Source organism: Eretmochelys imbricata, chromosome 28 (genome assembly GCF_965152235.1).
Source record: "Eretmochelys imbricata isolate rEreImb1 chromosome 28, rEreImb1.hap1, whole genome shotgun sequence".
Classification (NCBI taxonomy): Eukaryota; Metazoa; Chordata; order Testudines; family Cheloniidae; genus Eretmochelys; species Eretmochelys imbricata.
The window spans coordinates 104451-120355 of NC_135599.1; the positions used below are offsets into that span (position 1 = coordinate 104451).

The 15905-nt window shown below is 59.1% G+C and overlaps 2 protein-coding genes across 4 annotated transcripts; both read left to right on the plus strand.

Annotated features, from left to right (window-relative positions):
* Positions 1-2243: 2243 nt before the first annotated feature.
* On the plus strand, positions 2244-5335 carry LOC144258196 (thialysine N-epsilon-acetyltransferase-like). The gene is made up of 5 exons (XM_077806602.1): positions 2244-2319; positions 3227-3310; positions 3815-3916; positions 4901-4941; positions 5159-5335. The coding sequence occupies exons 1-5, from the start codon at positions 2244-2246 to the stop codon at positions 5333-5335; spliced, it is 480 nt and encodes a 159-aa protein (XP_077662728.1).
* A 1823-nt stretch (positions 5336-7158) lies between these two features.
* LOC144258239 (thialysine N-epsilon-acetyltransferase-like) lies at positions 7159-10409 on the plus strand. 3 transcript variants are annotated; one of them, XM_077806648.1, is made up of 6 exons: positions 7163-7387; positions 8079-8130; positions 8374-8457; positions 9124-9225; positions 9575-9615; positions 9989-10409. In XM_077806648.1, the coding sequence occupies exons 1-6, from the start codon at positions 7325-7327 to the stop codon at positions 10166-10168; spliced, it is 522 nt and encodes a 173-aa protein (XP_077662774.1). In that variant the 5' UTR covers positions 7163-7324; the 3' UTR covers positions 10169-10409. The 3 variants fall into 3 exon arrangements, with proteins under 3 accessions (XP_077662775.1, XP_077662773.1, XP_077662774.1); XM_077806649.1 differs by lacking the exon at positions 9575-9615 and having other exon boundaries at positions 7159-7387; positions 9167-9225; XM_077806647.1 differs by lacking the exon at positions 9575-9615 and having other exon boundaries at positions 7160-7387.
* The last annotated feature ends 5496 nt before the right edge of the window (positions 10410-15905 follow it).

Genomic DNA, 15905 nt, shown 5'->3' on the forward strand with positions numbered 1-15905 from the left:
GACCAGACTGAGCAGATCCCACCCACCCCCACCCCGTGGCCCCGAACCAGCCCACGGAGGAGCCCAGCAGGCGGCCTGGCATTAGCCCACCTGCTGCAGGGCTGAGCCTGAGACCAGGCAGAGCTAGCCCGGGGCACCAGTGAGCCCCCACAGCCCAGGGCCAGGCCTGGCTGTCCATCAGGGTACCGGGTACCCGCTTTGAGCCCGTCTGTGCAGCCAGCCCCATGCACACCTGTCCAGCTGTCCATCCACCCATCTCCATCCATATCTATCTACCTGTCCAGCCAGCCATCTGTGACGAAGCGGGACCATTCTTAATGTTTCCTCTGAATAGTGTGGGGGTGCCTCAGTTTCCCCTACGCAGTTCTTAAGTATCTAGGTGGGGGATGAGGGTGTATGATCCTTGCAGAGCCCTAGAGGGCAGGTGTGGGCAGGGGTCTGGACACAGAGAATGGCCGACACCCTGTTTCCTGGCACCTGATGGCCTGGGCCCTTCCCCCCTGCAAGGTGAGAGCTAAAGGGTTGGAGAACAAAGGAATCGGTGACCTCCTGGCCCGGGAAAGGGACAAAGCCCAGAGGAGGGGGGGCTGGAGGGAGGTGGCAGTTTGAGGCTGGCTGGGGACATAGAGTGAAGGGCAGACGGGGTTGTCTGGCTCACTGCCCCCAAAATGGACCCAGCTGAGGGGTCCCGGTCTCTGCACCTACAAGCTCTGTGTTAGACCATGTTCCTGTCGTCTAATAAACCTTCTGTGTTACTGGCTGGCTGAGAGTCACGTCTGACTGCGGAGTTGGGGGCAGGACCCTCTGGCTGCCCCAGGACCCCGACTGGGTGGACTCGCTGGGGGAAGTGCACGGAGGGGCAGAGGAGGCTGGAGGCTCCGGGGTCAGACCCAGGAAGGTGGAGCCGGGGGAGCTGTGTGTCCTGCAGACAGGCTGCTCCCCGAGAGGAGACTGCCCCAGAGTCCTGACTGGCTTCATGGGGAGCAGGTCCAGAGCATCGCCCGGGGACTCCGTGACACTATCCCTCCATCCATCCATGTCTATCTATCTGTCCATCCATCTGTCCATCCATCCCCATGTCCAGCTGTCCATCCATCCATCCATATCTATCTATCCATCCATCCGACCATCCGTCCATCCATATCTACCTACCCATCCATCCATCCCCATGTCCAGCTATCCATCCATATCTATCTACCCATCCATCCGTCCGTCCGTCCGTCCATCCATCCATGTCTATCTATCTGTCCATCCATCCATCTGTCCATCCCCATGTCCAGCTGTCCATCTATCCATCCACTCATCTACCCATCCATCCACCTGTCCATCCATCCATATCTACCTACCTATCTGTCCATCCATCCATCTGTCCATCCAACCCCACACACCTCTGTCCATCCATCCATCTATCCATCCACCCATCCATCTGTCCATCCAACCCCATGTACCTCTGTCCATCCTTCCATCCACCCATCTAACCATCTCTATCTATCCATCCATCCACCCCCCCACTCACCTCTCCCATATGGCCATCCATCCCCCATGCACCTCTGTCCATCCATCCATCTATGCATCCATCCATACCCATCCATCTGTCCAACCCCATGCACCTCTGTCCATCCGTACATCTACCCATCCATCCATCCACTTCTACCATCTCTCCATCCAAATCCACATACCTCTGTCCATCCATCCATCCCCCCTCCTATCTACCGAGCCATCCCCATGCACGCTCACCTATCTATCTATCTATCCATCAATCCGTCCACCCATACACACACCCCTCTATCCATCCCTCCCTATACACCTCTCTCTCTCTCACTGGATCCATCTTCCCCCATGGGTATAGCACCCAGCTTCTCCTGGGCCCCCCCCCCCCATCTTCACCCCAAGGGCTCAGTTCCATGCTCACCACACCCTGTCCCCACGGATGCACACTGGTCTTTGAGCTAGGAGTGTCTGTAGCTGGGGACACTGGCCCCTTTTACGTGGCTACCCTTGCCCCTGTGGCTCGGAGGGAGAGGTACCGTGGCTAACGTGTCTTGGATTCCAATTGGTGTCAGCAGTGGGATCCCATCTGGGTGGTGTTAGTGGTGGGGTTGCCTTCTACTTGGCGCCCCCTCCTGGCTCCATGGGGAACTGCAGACACGGAGGGCTCTCCGTGTGGCTGGGACTCCTCCTCCTGGATATGTGACCGAAAGGCCAAAAGTCCAAGAGCCGAGAAGGGGGAGAGAGGAGAAGAGATGCCAGCAGCCATGAGCTATGTTGTCCGACCCTGGGCCCTGAGGGACCTCAAGGACGTCATGCAGCTGATTCGGTGTGAGCAGCGGAGGGAAGCGTAATCGCACCCCGAGGGAATGGAGCTGCCCAGGGGTGGTAGCAACGGGTGGAAATAGAACCCAGGTGTCCTGGCTCCCAGCCTCCCCTGCTCTGACTGCTAGTTTCCCCTCCCTTCCCCTACCCAAGCCAGGATAGAACCCAGGAGTCCTGGATTCAGCTGGAAAGTTCCCCATTCCCAGGGTAGCAGGGATGTGGGCACGTCAACAAGGGGGGTGTTGAGATGCAGCCACCTCTGGGGTGGGGCAGCTGGTTACCCAGGGACCCCTCACCTGACACTGAGATGCGGCCACCTCTGCGGCGGGGCGGCTGGTGACCCAGGGACCCCTCGCCCGGCATGGAGAAACGACCACCTATGGGGCGGGGCAGCGGGTTACACAGGGACCCCCTCTCCCGGCGCTGAGATGCGGCCACCTCTGGGGCGGGGCGGCTGGTTACACAGGGTCTGTCATCTCTCAACAGGAAGGGGCAAAGTTTCACAAGGCTTTGGATCAGGTCAAAACTACCCCCGAAGGTAAGTTAGTGGGGCTTTACCCATGAGCGACGTTCAGGGTTGGATTTCTGTGCCAGGGGGGCAGATGGGAGTTTCTTCACCCCACTCCTTGATGAAATTCCTCCCCCCCCCGCTCTAACCACTAGTCCCCACTCCCCTCCCAGAGCCGGGGAGAGAACCCAGGAGTCCTGGCTCCCAGTCCCCCCTGCTCTGACCCACCAGTTTTCTGTCCCCTGTCAGAGCCAGGGAGAGAACCCAGGAGTCCTGGCTCCCAGCCCCCCCTGCTCTGACCACCAGTCCCCACTCCCCTCCCAGAGCCAAGGAGAGAACCCAGGAGTCCTGGCTCCCAGCCCTGCCTGGATCCAGCCAGTTTCTGTTTATTCTCTCTGCCTGCAGCGCTCAGGGAGGACGGCTTCGGGAGGCACCCCAAGTTTGGCTGTCTGGTAGCCGAAGTTTCCCGTGACCACAGGAGCAAAGACGGTGAGGCGTGGGAATATGTGGGGAGGGGGAGGGCAAATGGTATGGGGGCTGGGCAGTGTTTGGATGCAAGACTCACGTGCCCGCTGGCAGCAGGGCGGGGTCTCAGCGGGGCACGCTGTTCTGCACAGAGTGAGGTGTTTGACGCCATAGGGTGCAGCTTATGTCACACCCCACCCCAGAGGTGGGCGCATCTCGGTGCCGGGCGAGGGGTCCCCGGGTCACCCGCCGCCCCGCCCCAGAGGTGGGCGCATCTCAGGGCCGGGCGAGGGGTCCCCGGGTCACCCGCCGCCCCGCCCCAGAGGTGGGCGCATCTCAGGGCCGGGCGAGGGGTCCCCGGGTCACCCGCCGCCCCGCCCCAGAGGTGGGCGCATCTCAGGGCCGGGCGAGGGGTCCCCGGGTCACCCGCCGCCCCGCCCCAGAGGTGGGCACATAGCAAGCCATCCAAGGGGCTAAATCTTTGCCGGCTGCAATCCTTGTCTCTGCCTTCGAGGCTGGTTTCTCCAGGGCACACCGTCGTCGGGTACCAGTTCCATTATTTCAGATACTGCACCTGGCAAGGGCGGATCCTTTTCGGGGAGGATCTGTACGTCATGCCGGAGTTCAGAGGTAGGGGGGCTGTGGGGCAGGGGGCGGGGCGGGGGGCTCAGCAGGGGGCGCTCTCCCCTGGCAGGGCAGGGCTGGCACAAAGGCGGCTCTTATGGGCACTGGGGGGGCAGGGAGGGGGGCTCAGCAGGGGGGGCTCTCCCCCAGCAGGGGGGGCTGGCCCCAGGGCGGCGATAGGGGGCGCTGTGGGGCAGGGAGCAGGGCAGGGGGCTCGGCAGCGGGCGCTCTCTCCAGGCAACAAACTAATACTGTTCTGCCTTTCATGGAAACAATATTAAGGCCTGTTTATGCAAGACCTGCATGGGTCAGGGTTTGAACCCACATATCATCAGTGAGCAAGGGGTCCCTGGGTAACCAGATGCCCCGCCCCAGAGGTGGCCGCATCTCAGCGCCGGGCGAGGGGTCCCTGGGTCACCAGCCTCCCCGCCCCAGAGGTGGGCGCATCTCAGCGCCGGGCGAGGGGTCCCTAGGTCACCGGCCTCCCCGCCCCAGAGGTGGGCGCATCTCAGCGCCGGGCGAGGGGTCCCTGGGTCACCAGCCTCCCCGCCCCAGAGGTGGGCGCATCTCAGCGCCGGGCGAGGGGTCCCTGGGTCACCAGCCGCCCCGCCCCAGAGGTGGGCGCATCTCAGCGCCGGGCGAGGGGTCCCTGGGTCACCAGCCGCCCCGCCCCAGAGGTGGGCGCATCTCAGCGCCGGGCGAGGGGTCCCTGGGTCACCAGCCTCCCCGCCCCAGAGGTGGGCGCATCTCAGCGCCGGGCGAGGGGTCCCTGGGTCACCAGCCGCCCCGCCCCAGAGGTGGCTGCATCTTAGCACCAAGCATATCCCTGATGTTCTAAAAGCTCTGCTCTAGGAATGATTGGGGGGCAGGCCTCCGGCGGGCGGGGGGCTGATGGGTTAGAGCAGGGGGGGCTTGGAGCTAGCCAGGGTGTCACAGCAGCCCTGGGATGTACGAAGCTCAGAGCTAAGAGATTTATGTTCTTCTCTGCAGGCCAAGGGATTGGCACCAGTTTACTGAGCCAAGTGGCCAAGGTGAGATTCGCTCCGAAATTCAGTCTCTCTTCCTCCCCGGACTGTGTGGGCCAAATCTGGGGTCAATGGGCCATTGCTCCGTCTGTGGGGCCAGACCCCCAGGTAACTCCTCTGGGGCCAAGCCTTGCTTTCTGGCACCAGAGCAGATAGGACGCTGCTGGTCCCACGCCGATGGGTGAGTCAGTAAAACAGCTCTGCCCTTCCGTCTCTCCCGCAGCTCGCGCTGGCCCGCGGCTGCACCCAGTTCCAGTTGGTGTCGGCCGACTGGAACCAGCCGGCCACGGCGCTGTACAAGAAACTGGGGGCCGTGGACATGACAGCGAGGGACAACTGGCTCGTCTGGCACATCGAGGGGCAGGCCGTGGGGGAGATGGCGAAGCGGGCGACACAGTGAAGAGCTCTAGCTGGGGAGAGAACTCAGGAGTCCTGGCTCCCGGCCCCCCTCCGGCTCTCACCCTCCAGCCCCCACTCCCTTCCCAGAGCTGGGGAGAGAACCCGGGCGTCCTGCGGGTTCAATCCTGCCGCCGCCTGGATTTCGGCCCAGAATCCAGATCCAGCCGGAGCTCAATGCGCTGGCGAGAGACAGCGCCATCGGGGGGTGTCACAGGGCGTGACCTGCCCCTGGGGGGCTCCTCGGGGCAGGGACCCCGCGCGGCTCGGGACCCTTGCCAATAAACAACGGTGTCAACTCGCTTGTGCATGATTCTGTGCCGGGGGGGGGGGGGAGTTGTATCTTTCAATCCCTTCAGGGCTGCTTTAGGAGGTGGGGCTGTGGGGGCTGGTGGGTGAGAGCAGGGGGGGGCTGGGAGCCAGGACTCCAGGGTTCTCTCCCCGGCTCTGGGAGGGGAGTGGGGGCTGGTGGGTGAGAGCAGGGGGGGGCTGGGAGCCAGGACTCCAGGGTTCTCTCCCCGGCTCTGGGAGGGGAGTGGGGGCTGGTGGGTGAGAGCAGGGGGGGGCTGGGAGCCAGGACTCCAGGGTTCTCTCCCCGGCTCGGGGAGGGGAGTGTGGGCTGGTGGGTTAGACTAGTGGGGGCTGGGAGCCAGGACTCCTGGGTTCTCTCCCAGGCTCGGGGAGGGGAGTGGGGGCCGGTGGGTTAGAGCACAGGGGGCTGGGAGCCAGGATGCCTGGGTTCTCTCCCCGGCTCGGGGAGGGGAGTGTGGGCTGGTGGGTAGACCAGTGGGGGCTGGGAGCCAGGACTCCTGGGTTCTCTCCCAGGCTCGGGGAGGGGAGTGGGGGCCGGTGGGTTAGAGCACAGGGGGCTGGGAGCCAGGACTCCTGGGTTCTCTCCCAGGCTCGGGGAGGGGAGTGTGGGCTGGTGGGTTAGACTAGTGGGGGCTGGGAGCCAGGACTCCTGGGTTCTCTCCCAGGCTCGGGGAGGGGAGTGGGGGCCGGTGGGTTAGAGCACAGGGGGCTGGGAGCCAGGATGCCTGGGTTCTCTCCCCGGCTCGGGGAGGGGAGTGTGGGCTGGTGGGTAGACCAGTGGGGGCTGGGAGCCAGGACTCCTGGGTTCTCTCCCAGGCTCGGGGAGGGGAGTGGGGGCCGGTGGGTTAGAGCACAGGGGGCTGGGAGCCAGGACTCCTGGGTTCTCTCCCAGGCTCGGGGAGGGGAGTGTGGGCTGGTGGGTTAGACTAGTGGGGGCTGGGAGCCAGGACTTCTGGGTTCTCTCCCAGGCTCGGGGAGGGGAGTGGGGGCCGGTGGGTTAGAGCACAGGGGGCTGGGAGCCAGGACGCCTGGGTTCTCTCCCCGGCTCGGGGAGGGGAGTGGGGGCTGGTGGGTTAGAGCAGGGCGGGCTGGGAGCCAGGACTCCTGGGTTCTCTCCCCGGCTCGGGGACTGGGGGCTGGTGGGTTAGAGCAGGGGGGCAGGGAGCCAGGACGCCTGGGTTCTCTCCCCGGCTCGGGGAGGGGAGTGTGGGCTGGTGGGTAGACCAGTGCGGGCTGGGAGCCAGGACTCCTGGGTTCTCTCCCCGGCTGGGGGAGGGGAGTGGGGGCTGGTGGGTTAGAGCACGGGGGGCTGGGATCCAGGACTCCTGGGTTCTCTCTCCATCGCTGGGGGGTGAGAGCAGCGGGGGCTGGGAGCCAGGACTCCTGGGTTCTCTCTCCATCTCTGGTAGGGGAGTGGGGGCTGGGAGCCAGGACTCCTGGGTTCCATTAGTTATTTCCGTGTTGAGAGCGTGAGGTTGAGTCTCTTTCATGGGCGCGGGGCGGGGGGGGGAGGATTCTGCCCCACGGACAGTTGGACGGGGCAGCGGTTGTGGGGCAGAACCAAGTGCATGCTGGGAAATACAGTACTCTCTCTCCAGTCGGTGGCTCCCCACTCTGAGCTCCCAGAGCCTCGCCCCCGCCCCCGGGACTTTGAACCCAGGCGATCGGCGAGGGAGGGGGCATGGAGTGCGTTGTCCGGCCCTGCAGGGCTGAAGACTGTGTGGAGGTCGTGCGGATGATAAAGGTTGGATGGGGACAGAACCCAGGCGTCCGGGCTCCCAGCGCCCCCCCCCCCCGCGCGCGCTCTCTAACCACCAGCCCCCACTCCCCTCCCAGAGCCGGGGAGAGAACCCAGGAGTCCTGGCTCCCAGCCCCCCCGCTCTAACCCACCGGCTCCCACTCCCCTCCCAGAGCCGGGGAGAGAACCCAGGAGTCCTGGCTCCAGGTCCAGCCTGCTCTAACCCAGCGGCCCCCACTCCCCTCCCCGAGCCGGGGAGAGAACCCAGGAGTCCTGGCTCCCAGTCCGCCCTGCTCTAACCCAGCGGCCCCCACTCCCCTCCCCGAGCCAGGGAGAGAACCCAGGAGTCCTGGCTCCCAGCCCCCACTGGTCTAACCCACCAGCCCACACTCCCCTCCCCTAGCCGGGGAGAGAAGGGGGTGCCTGGAGAGCTTTGGGGGTGCAGAATGGGGGGGCCTGGGAAGAGGGAAGGAAATTGGGGGGGCTAGGGGGAGGGGAATTGGGGCTGGGGAGAAACGGCGGGGCTGGGTGGAGACAGGATTTCTCAGAGGCTGGAGGGAGGGTTGGGGAGGCTGAGAGAGGAATTGGATGGGGGGGCCGACTGAGAGGGGAATTGAGGGGAGATCCCGGTGGTGCTGGTTGGGGGAGAAAGGAGTTGGGGGGGCGCTGATCCACGGGCTCCCTTTCTGCCCCCCAGGAGCTGGCAGAGTTTGAGAAGCTCCCGGACCAGGTGCAAATTAATGACCGAGGTGAGCTCTGCCCTTCCTCCCCCCCGCCGACGCCACCCTCCCCCCTTGGGATCTGGGTGCACACCCCCTCTTTCGGGGCAGGTGGGGAGAGAGGCAGCTGCGGGGCGGGTGGGGCGCATGGAGTGGGGTTTGAAGCTGCCCCAATTTGGGAGGGGGACTGTGGGGGGGGGTTCAGGGAGGTGGGGATTCTCTTTCTTCCCTGTCCCCCCATGTCTCCCCCTCACCCCCCAATATCCTCCCCAGTGCTCAGGGAAGATGGTTTCGCCAACGACCCTTTCTACAGATGTCTGGTGGCAGAGGTCCCGCCCGAACACCGGAGTCGAGACGGTAATGCACCCCCCGCCCCACAATGCCCGGGGGGGGGTACCCCCGACACCCGGCACAGTAATAATTCGGGGGACCCCAAGAGGCCGAAGACAGCCCACTGCCGCCGCCTCCCCCCCCCCAACTAGCTATCCCAGTTTTCCCTGATAGACTTAGCTCCCCCACCCCGGGCCGTCCCTGACCCCAGCTCTGTGTCCCGGTGGCTCAGAAGTGGAGGTCGGGGGTCCAGCAGTGAGGATTTGGGAGGAAGTGGCTGAGGGGCTGAGTTTGGGGGGAAGATCCAGATCTTTGTCTCTTTTTCCTTCTGTCTGATTCACTTTTTCCATGGAGGGGACCCCCCCTAAAATAGCTCCCAGGCCCCCCCTCAGCCAGGAATAGAACCCAGGAGTCCTGGCTCCCAGCCCCCCCCCCGCTCTAACCCACCAGCCCCCCACTCCCCTCCCAGAGCCAGGGATAGAATGGGGGGTGCCTGGAGAGCTTTGGGGGTGGAGAATGGGGGGCTGGGAGCAGGGAAAAGAATTTCAGGGGCTGGGAGATGGGGAATTGGGGGCTGGGTGAAGAAGGGATTTCTCAGAGGCTGGGGGAAGGGTTTGGGGGGGCTGGAAGAGTATGAGGAATTTGGGGGTGCCTGAGGTGGGGGCAGCTGGTGAATTTTGCTCCCCGCCCCAGGACACACCGTCGTGGGGTACGGCCTCTATTTCTTCACCTACAGTACCTGGAAAGGCAGAAACATCTACATGGAAGACCTGTACGTCATGCCTGAGTTCAGAGGTACGGAACTGGGGGAGAGTGGCATTATTTGGGGTCCCCAACATACACAGCCCCAATGATGCTTGCAAGGCAGTCACCCCAGGGGAAGAGCTAGGACATGGAAAAGTGGAGCAGAACCCAGGAGTCCTGGCTCCCAGCCCCCCCGCTCTAACTCCCCAGCCCGCACTCCCCTCCCAGAGATGGAGAGAGAACCCAGGAGTCCTGGCTCCCAGCCCCCCTGCTCTAATTCCCCAGCCCCCACTCCCTTCCCAGAGCCGGGGAGAGAACCCAGGAGTCCTGGCTCCCAGCCCCACCCCAGCTCTAACCACTAGACCCTGCTCTTAAATTGCTGATTTCTCTCCCCACACAGGTAAAGGCATTGGCAAGAAGCTTATGAGTAAAATCGCAGAGGTAACAGGACATTGGACCCTTTGCCCTTTCTGATCCCTTCCTTTCCTTGCTCTCAGATTGCAAGCCAGCCCCCTAGGGGGATCATTGTTCCCACTTCTACCATGGGGGAAACTGAGGCACTGGCCTGGCTCCCAGCCTCTCCTGCTCTAGCCACCAGACCCCACTCCCTTCCCGGAGCTGGGGAGAGAACCCAGGAGTCCTGGCTCCCAGCCCCCACTCCCTTCCCAGAGCTGGGGAGAGAACCCAGGCGTCCTGGCTACCAGGCCCCCCTCCTCCCCCCAGCTCTAACCCAACAGCCCCCACTCCCCTCCCAGAGCTGCGGAGAGAACCCAGGAGTCCTGACTCCCAGCCACCCCCCGTTGATCCTTCTCAGATTGGTGTGGAGAACAGATGCACCCAGATGAAGTTTGTGGTGCTGGACTGGAATCAAGCGGCCATCGACTTCTACCAGGGCCAGGGGGCGGTGGACCTCACGGCCGCGGAGGGCTGGCACTTCTTCCACTTCGAAGGAGACGCCCTGGAGCAGCTGGCGCAGGGGCAGCTGGGAGAGTGACGTGGCCACCAGCCCCCACTCCCCTCCCAGAGCCGGGGAGAGAACCCAGGAGTCCTGGCTCCCAGCCCCCCCTGCTCTGATCCACCAGCCCCCACTCCCCTCCCAGAGCCGGGGAGAGAACCCAGGAGTCCTGCCTCCCACTCCTCTGCTGTAAACCTTCATAGATGCTCCTGTAAAACCCCTTTCCTCTGATCAGTTTGGTGGAGGGAGGGCGGTTTGGGGGTCAGGCAAGACTGTGTGAATGAGGATAGTGGGGTGAGGGGGAGGGGGTCTCTAGATCCACTGGGGTCCCGTGTTCCAACAGGCCCCAGCGTCTAGTGCATGGAATAAAAACCATGGCAAACAACTATTTGTCTGTGTCCAAATCACTCACCCCCAGGAATGTTGGGGTCGGAGTGGGAGGGATATTCAGGTGGCAATCGGCGGGGGGTGGGTGGGAAGTGTGCGGGGAGAGCTGCAGGGTATGGGGTGAGGGATTTCTGCATGACCCAGTTCCCTGGGGCAGGAGTAGGGAGCGAGCGAGCCTAACTCCCCTGTGCTGAAATATCCGTTGAATAGTAGGGGAATCACCCATGGGGAGGTCGCAGTAGAGGGAGTATGACACACAGTGTCCGAATCATCCCTCTGTGGGCTTGGCTATCTCGGTCGGGGAGGTCTGGGCGTCACTCTGATCTCGGTCGTGAGCTAGTCCTGAGAAAAGGAGCTCCTGGGGGAGTCAGGGATAGAACCCAGGAGTCCTGGCTCCCAGCCCCCCCTGCTCTAACCCAGCAGACCTCCATTCCCCTCCCAGAGCCAGGGATAGAACCCAGGTGTCCTGGCTCCCAGCCCCCGCCCTCCCCCCACTAGACCCTCCTTCCAGGAGACCTGGGCAGGGAGATCACAATGATCTGTCCTGGCTGTAGTATCTAGAAATCTACCCATTTATTTATAAAATAAAACCCTACCAAAATAAGCCCCTCCAACCCACGCCCCTCTTTCTCCGGGAGAGGACAATCGCGTGCCCGATACGGGGCCCAGTTGCTTTATGGCCTGGGGGATGGAGCTCAGATACTCCTGGGATCAACCAGGCGGCAAGTCCCAGATACTCCTGGGATCAACCAGGCGGCAAGTCCCATGGCCCCTACATGACCACAGATTGTGACCTTAGAATGTATACATCGGGGGGCACGGTAGAATAACCCATAGAGAGGAGAAGAGCCTATAGAAAAGAAAAGAACCCATAGAAAAGTGCCTATACAGAAGAAACCATAGAGAAGAGAAAAACCTATAGAGAAGGACCCCAGAGAAGAGCCCATGGAGAAGAGAAGAACCTATAGAGATGAGACGAGGCCATAGAGAACAGCCCATAGAGATGAGAAGGACCCATAGAGAAAAGAGCCCATAGAGAAGAGCCTATAGAGAAGAGAGCCCGAAGAGAAGAACATATAGAGAAGAAAAGAGCTAGACAGAAGGACCCATAGAGAAGAGAAAGGCCCATAGAGAAGGATCCATAGAGAAGAGCCCACAGAGAAGAACCTGTAGAGAAGAGAGGAACCAATAGAGAAGAGCAGGACCCTCAGAGAAGAAAAGAGCCCAGACAGAAGGACCCACAGAGAAGGACCCACAGAGAAGAAAAGAGCTAGACAGAGGGACCCATAGAGAAGAGAAGAACCAATGGAGAAGAGCAGGACCCACAGAGAAGAAAAGAGCCCAGACAGAAGGACCCATAGAGAAGGACCCACAGAGAAGAAAAGAGCTAGACAGAAGGACCCATAGAGAAGAGAAGAACCAATGGAGAAGAGCAGGACCCATAGAGAAGAAAAGAGCCCAGACAGAAGGACCCTCAGAGAAGAAAACAGCCGATACAGAAGGACCCATAGAGAAGGACCCACAGAGAAGAGCCTACAGAGAAGCACAGCAAGGTGTCTAGATGCTGGCATAACTGATGTATTTTTCCCCCCTTCCTATGCAGATGGGGACTGTCATAAATATAAAGGGAAGGGTAAACCCCTTTGAAATCCCTCCTGGCCAGGGGAAAGCTCCTCTCACCTGTAAAGGGTTAAGAAGCTAAAGGTAACCTCGCTGGCACCTGACCCAAATGACCAATGAGGAGACAAGATACTTTCAAAAGCTGGGAGGAGGGAGAGAAACAAAGGGTCTGTGGGTCTGTCTATATGCTGGTTTCTGCCGGGGATAGACCAGGAATGGAGTCTTAGAACTTTTAGTAAGTAATCTAGCTAGGTATGTGTTCGATTATGATTTCTTTAAATGGCTGAGAAAAGAACTGTGCTGAATAGAATAACTATTTCTGTCTGTGTATCTTTTTTGTAACTTAAGGTTTTGCCTAGAGGGGTTCTCTATGTTTTTGAATCTAATTACCCTGTAAGGTATCTACCATCCTGATTTTACAGGGGGGATTTCTTTATTTCTATTTACTTCTATTTTTATTAAAAGTCTTCTTGTAAGAAAACTGAATGCTTTTTCATTGTTCTCAGATCCAAGGGTTTGGGTCTGTGGTCACCTATGCAAATTGGTGAGGCTTTTTATCCAACATTTCCCAGGAAAGGGAGGGTGCAAGTGTTGGGAAGATTGTTCATTGTTCTTAAGATCCAAGGGTCTGGGTCTGTAGTCACCTAAGCAAATTGGTGAGGCATTTTACCAAACCTTGTCCAGGAAGTGGGGTGCAAGGTTTTGGGAAGTATTTTGGGGGGAAAGACGCGTCCAAACAGCTCTTCCCCAGTAACCAGTATTAGTTTGGTGGTGGTAGCGGCCAATCCAAGGACAAAGGGTGGAATATTTTGTACCTTGGGGAAGTTTTGACCTAAGCTGGTAAAGATAAGCTTAGGAGGTTTTTCATGCAGGTCCCCACATCTGTACCCTAGAGTTCAGAGTGGGGGAGGAACCGTGACAGGGACCCAGCGGTGGCATTCCAAGCGGACGATCTTTCCAGACCCCATCTCATTCCAGAAGCGGACGAAGTGTCTGCCGATGTCATGGGAAGACAAAGGGAGGCTGGGAAGATGGCGGCCCAGAGGAAGAGAACCGCGCCCTGCCGGTCCCTCTTCTGTACGAACATTTTGAGTCAAGAACCCCAGCTCCTGAAGTGCTGACAAATTGGAGGCGGGGCTATTTGCCTTCTGATTTATTGGAGCTTCTGGAGGGGAAGCTGCTAGCTCCTAACGGCGGTCGTTTCAGGTACAAGCTGCATGTGCCGAAAGCTTCCCAGTGTGCACGCAAAAATCTGGAAATCATCTCCGACCATTGTAGGCCATGGAATATCTTCCCACTACTGCTGGATAGTGACCCCTCGAACCATCTAGCTGGGCAAGAGCAGGGCAGCTGTGACGCACCGCAGGACTTGTGGTCCTGGAATGGGTTCCCCAGGGCGGTGGTGGAATCTCCATCCTTAGAGGTTTTCAAGGCCCCGCTTGACAAAGCCCTGGCTGGGATGATTTAGTTGGGGTTGGTCCTGCTTTGAGCAGGGGATTGGCCTAGATGACCTCCTGAGGTCTCTTCCAACCCTAATCTTCTATGATCCCGAGCAGTGAACCTCTGTCTCCCCACACATCCTGGGGTGCATGCACGCCTCTCCACATTTCCCAAGGACCCCCTCTTGTTCCCTGTCTGTCCTAGCTTTATAACGCCTTGTTCTTTCATGCAAGGAGTCACAACCCCTGTGTGGGTTAGTTAACAAGCGTCATGACCTCAGGATAGCAGCCATCTGGGACAACGCTAAGGACCGAATCAGGGTGAATTCTCCCAGCACTTGGGGTCCTCAAAATGGCCATCGGAAAGTGTGACCAGTTGTGACTAAAGCTCTCACTTTAGTCATCCAACAGAACATCTCTCCATGCCCTATTAAGATGCAACGTGTTTCCCATAGCATCTTCCAGCACAACTCCACAAGGACGTTCCATTTCGACCTTGGTAGAACAGACCATTTTTTGTGTGTGGCCGGGGGGGGGATTATAAAATCAAGGATCCAGAACAAAAATTTTGGACACTGTGTGTTGCGGGGGGACTTTCAAACTTCTCTGTTTCTGTTCCAAATTGGAACAAAAACGTCCATGAATAATCTTAAATTGGAAGGTTTCTAACAATCCGAGTGGGGGTACTAGAATAACTCCTAATAGAAGTAACAAGGAGATCAGAGAGAAACCTAACGAGACTTCAGATGGATCTTGATAAATTTATGACCGGGGTTATATGATGCGATTGCCTGGACTGGATGACCCAGGAACCTTTCCAGTCCTACATAAATATTGGGATTTCTCAAACAAAATACTGAGGTTTCAACTAGCTCTCCTAGATCTGGCTGGAGCGCCTGATGGGTGAATTTCATCAGCCTATGTTATCAAGGATGTCTGAGGTCATAGTGGCTCCTTTGGCCTTTGGCTGTGAATCTGCTGCTGGCCCCAGGGGCTAGCAGATATTTTGGGCCTTTCCGAGGTGCCTTTATGAGGAGATGGGGTGACATAAGTCAGGTGTACCCTTGTTTATACCATCTACAAAGTCCTGCTTCCCTGAACGCAGAAAGAGCAACCGGTGCTCTGGCTTTCTGGCCTGGAGTGCCCAAAAGGCAGTGTGGGCTAGTGAACAGAGCACTGAACGGGGACACGGGCAAGGTCACCCAGATCTTCCAAGTCCCTTTAACGTGCTTCCATTTTCCCATCTGTAAAATGGAGAGTATACTGACCTTCTCTAAAGCACCTGGAGATCTATAGATGAAAAGAGCTAGGTATTAAATTCCTTCTCCTGGCGTTCTCTGATTACAGGCTGAGCCTGTTGGAGGCAACCTCCAAGCAGTAGGCTGCCTTGGGCGGTCATCTTCCCCAAGTTCTTTCGTGCTCTCACACCTTAAAGGGGCTTAATTGCTCCTTCTGAGCCTGAAACACCACTGGGCACAGCCATGAGCTGTAATGAGGGTCTGTGGATCCAAGACTCCATTGTGTCTGGCTCTATTCCCCCTTCTTCCTCTTGCAGGTAGTGAAGATCTGCCTGAGACGGTGCTGGTATTGATTTTGCTGGTGGCATTGGCTGTCGTCGTGGCTCTCTCCGCCCTGGGTGTCGTCTTCATGGTCAAAAGCTGTGGCCACTCGGCCCCGCAACTGGGCATGCAATTTCTGTCTTTCTGTGCAATAAAGAGTGAGGAGTTGTCTGATTTCCATAGATTCTTTGGAGGGGGGGTTCACATTGGAATGGGTTGGGAACTGGTGTGGAAGGTCTACGGGAAAGTCACACCCTGAAGGGGGGTAAGAAACAGATTTGGACAAAAAGCTGACACCCCCCCCCCAAAAAAAAAAACAACAAATGTGGTGGGAGGGGACTGGATGGTGGGCAGATCAGAGTCCTGTTAGCAGGTTGGAGACGGGCATCCAGCTACGGGGAAGGGGCTGGGTTGAAGGTTCCTTTGTTAGCCTCTCTAAAGGACTCTACCATGGAAGGGGTTGACTGCTCTAAAATGGCTTGACTGGCACATCAGAATGGCCATAGAAGGTCAGACCAAAGGTCCATCTAGCCCAGTATCCCGTCTTCTGACAGGAGCCGGTGCCAGGTGCTTCCAAGGGAAGGAACTGAACAGGGGCTGGATCAATGGAAAGTTGCCCTGTTGTCCAATCCTAGCTTCTGGCAGTCAGAGGTTTGGGGCCACCCGGAGCATGGGGTTGTCCCCCTGACCATCTTGGCTAATAGCCACTGATGGACCTATCCTCCGGGAACGTAATTAATTCTTTTTTTTTAACCATGTTATACTTTTGGC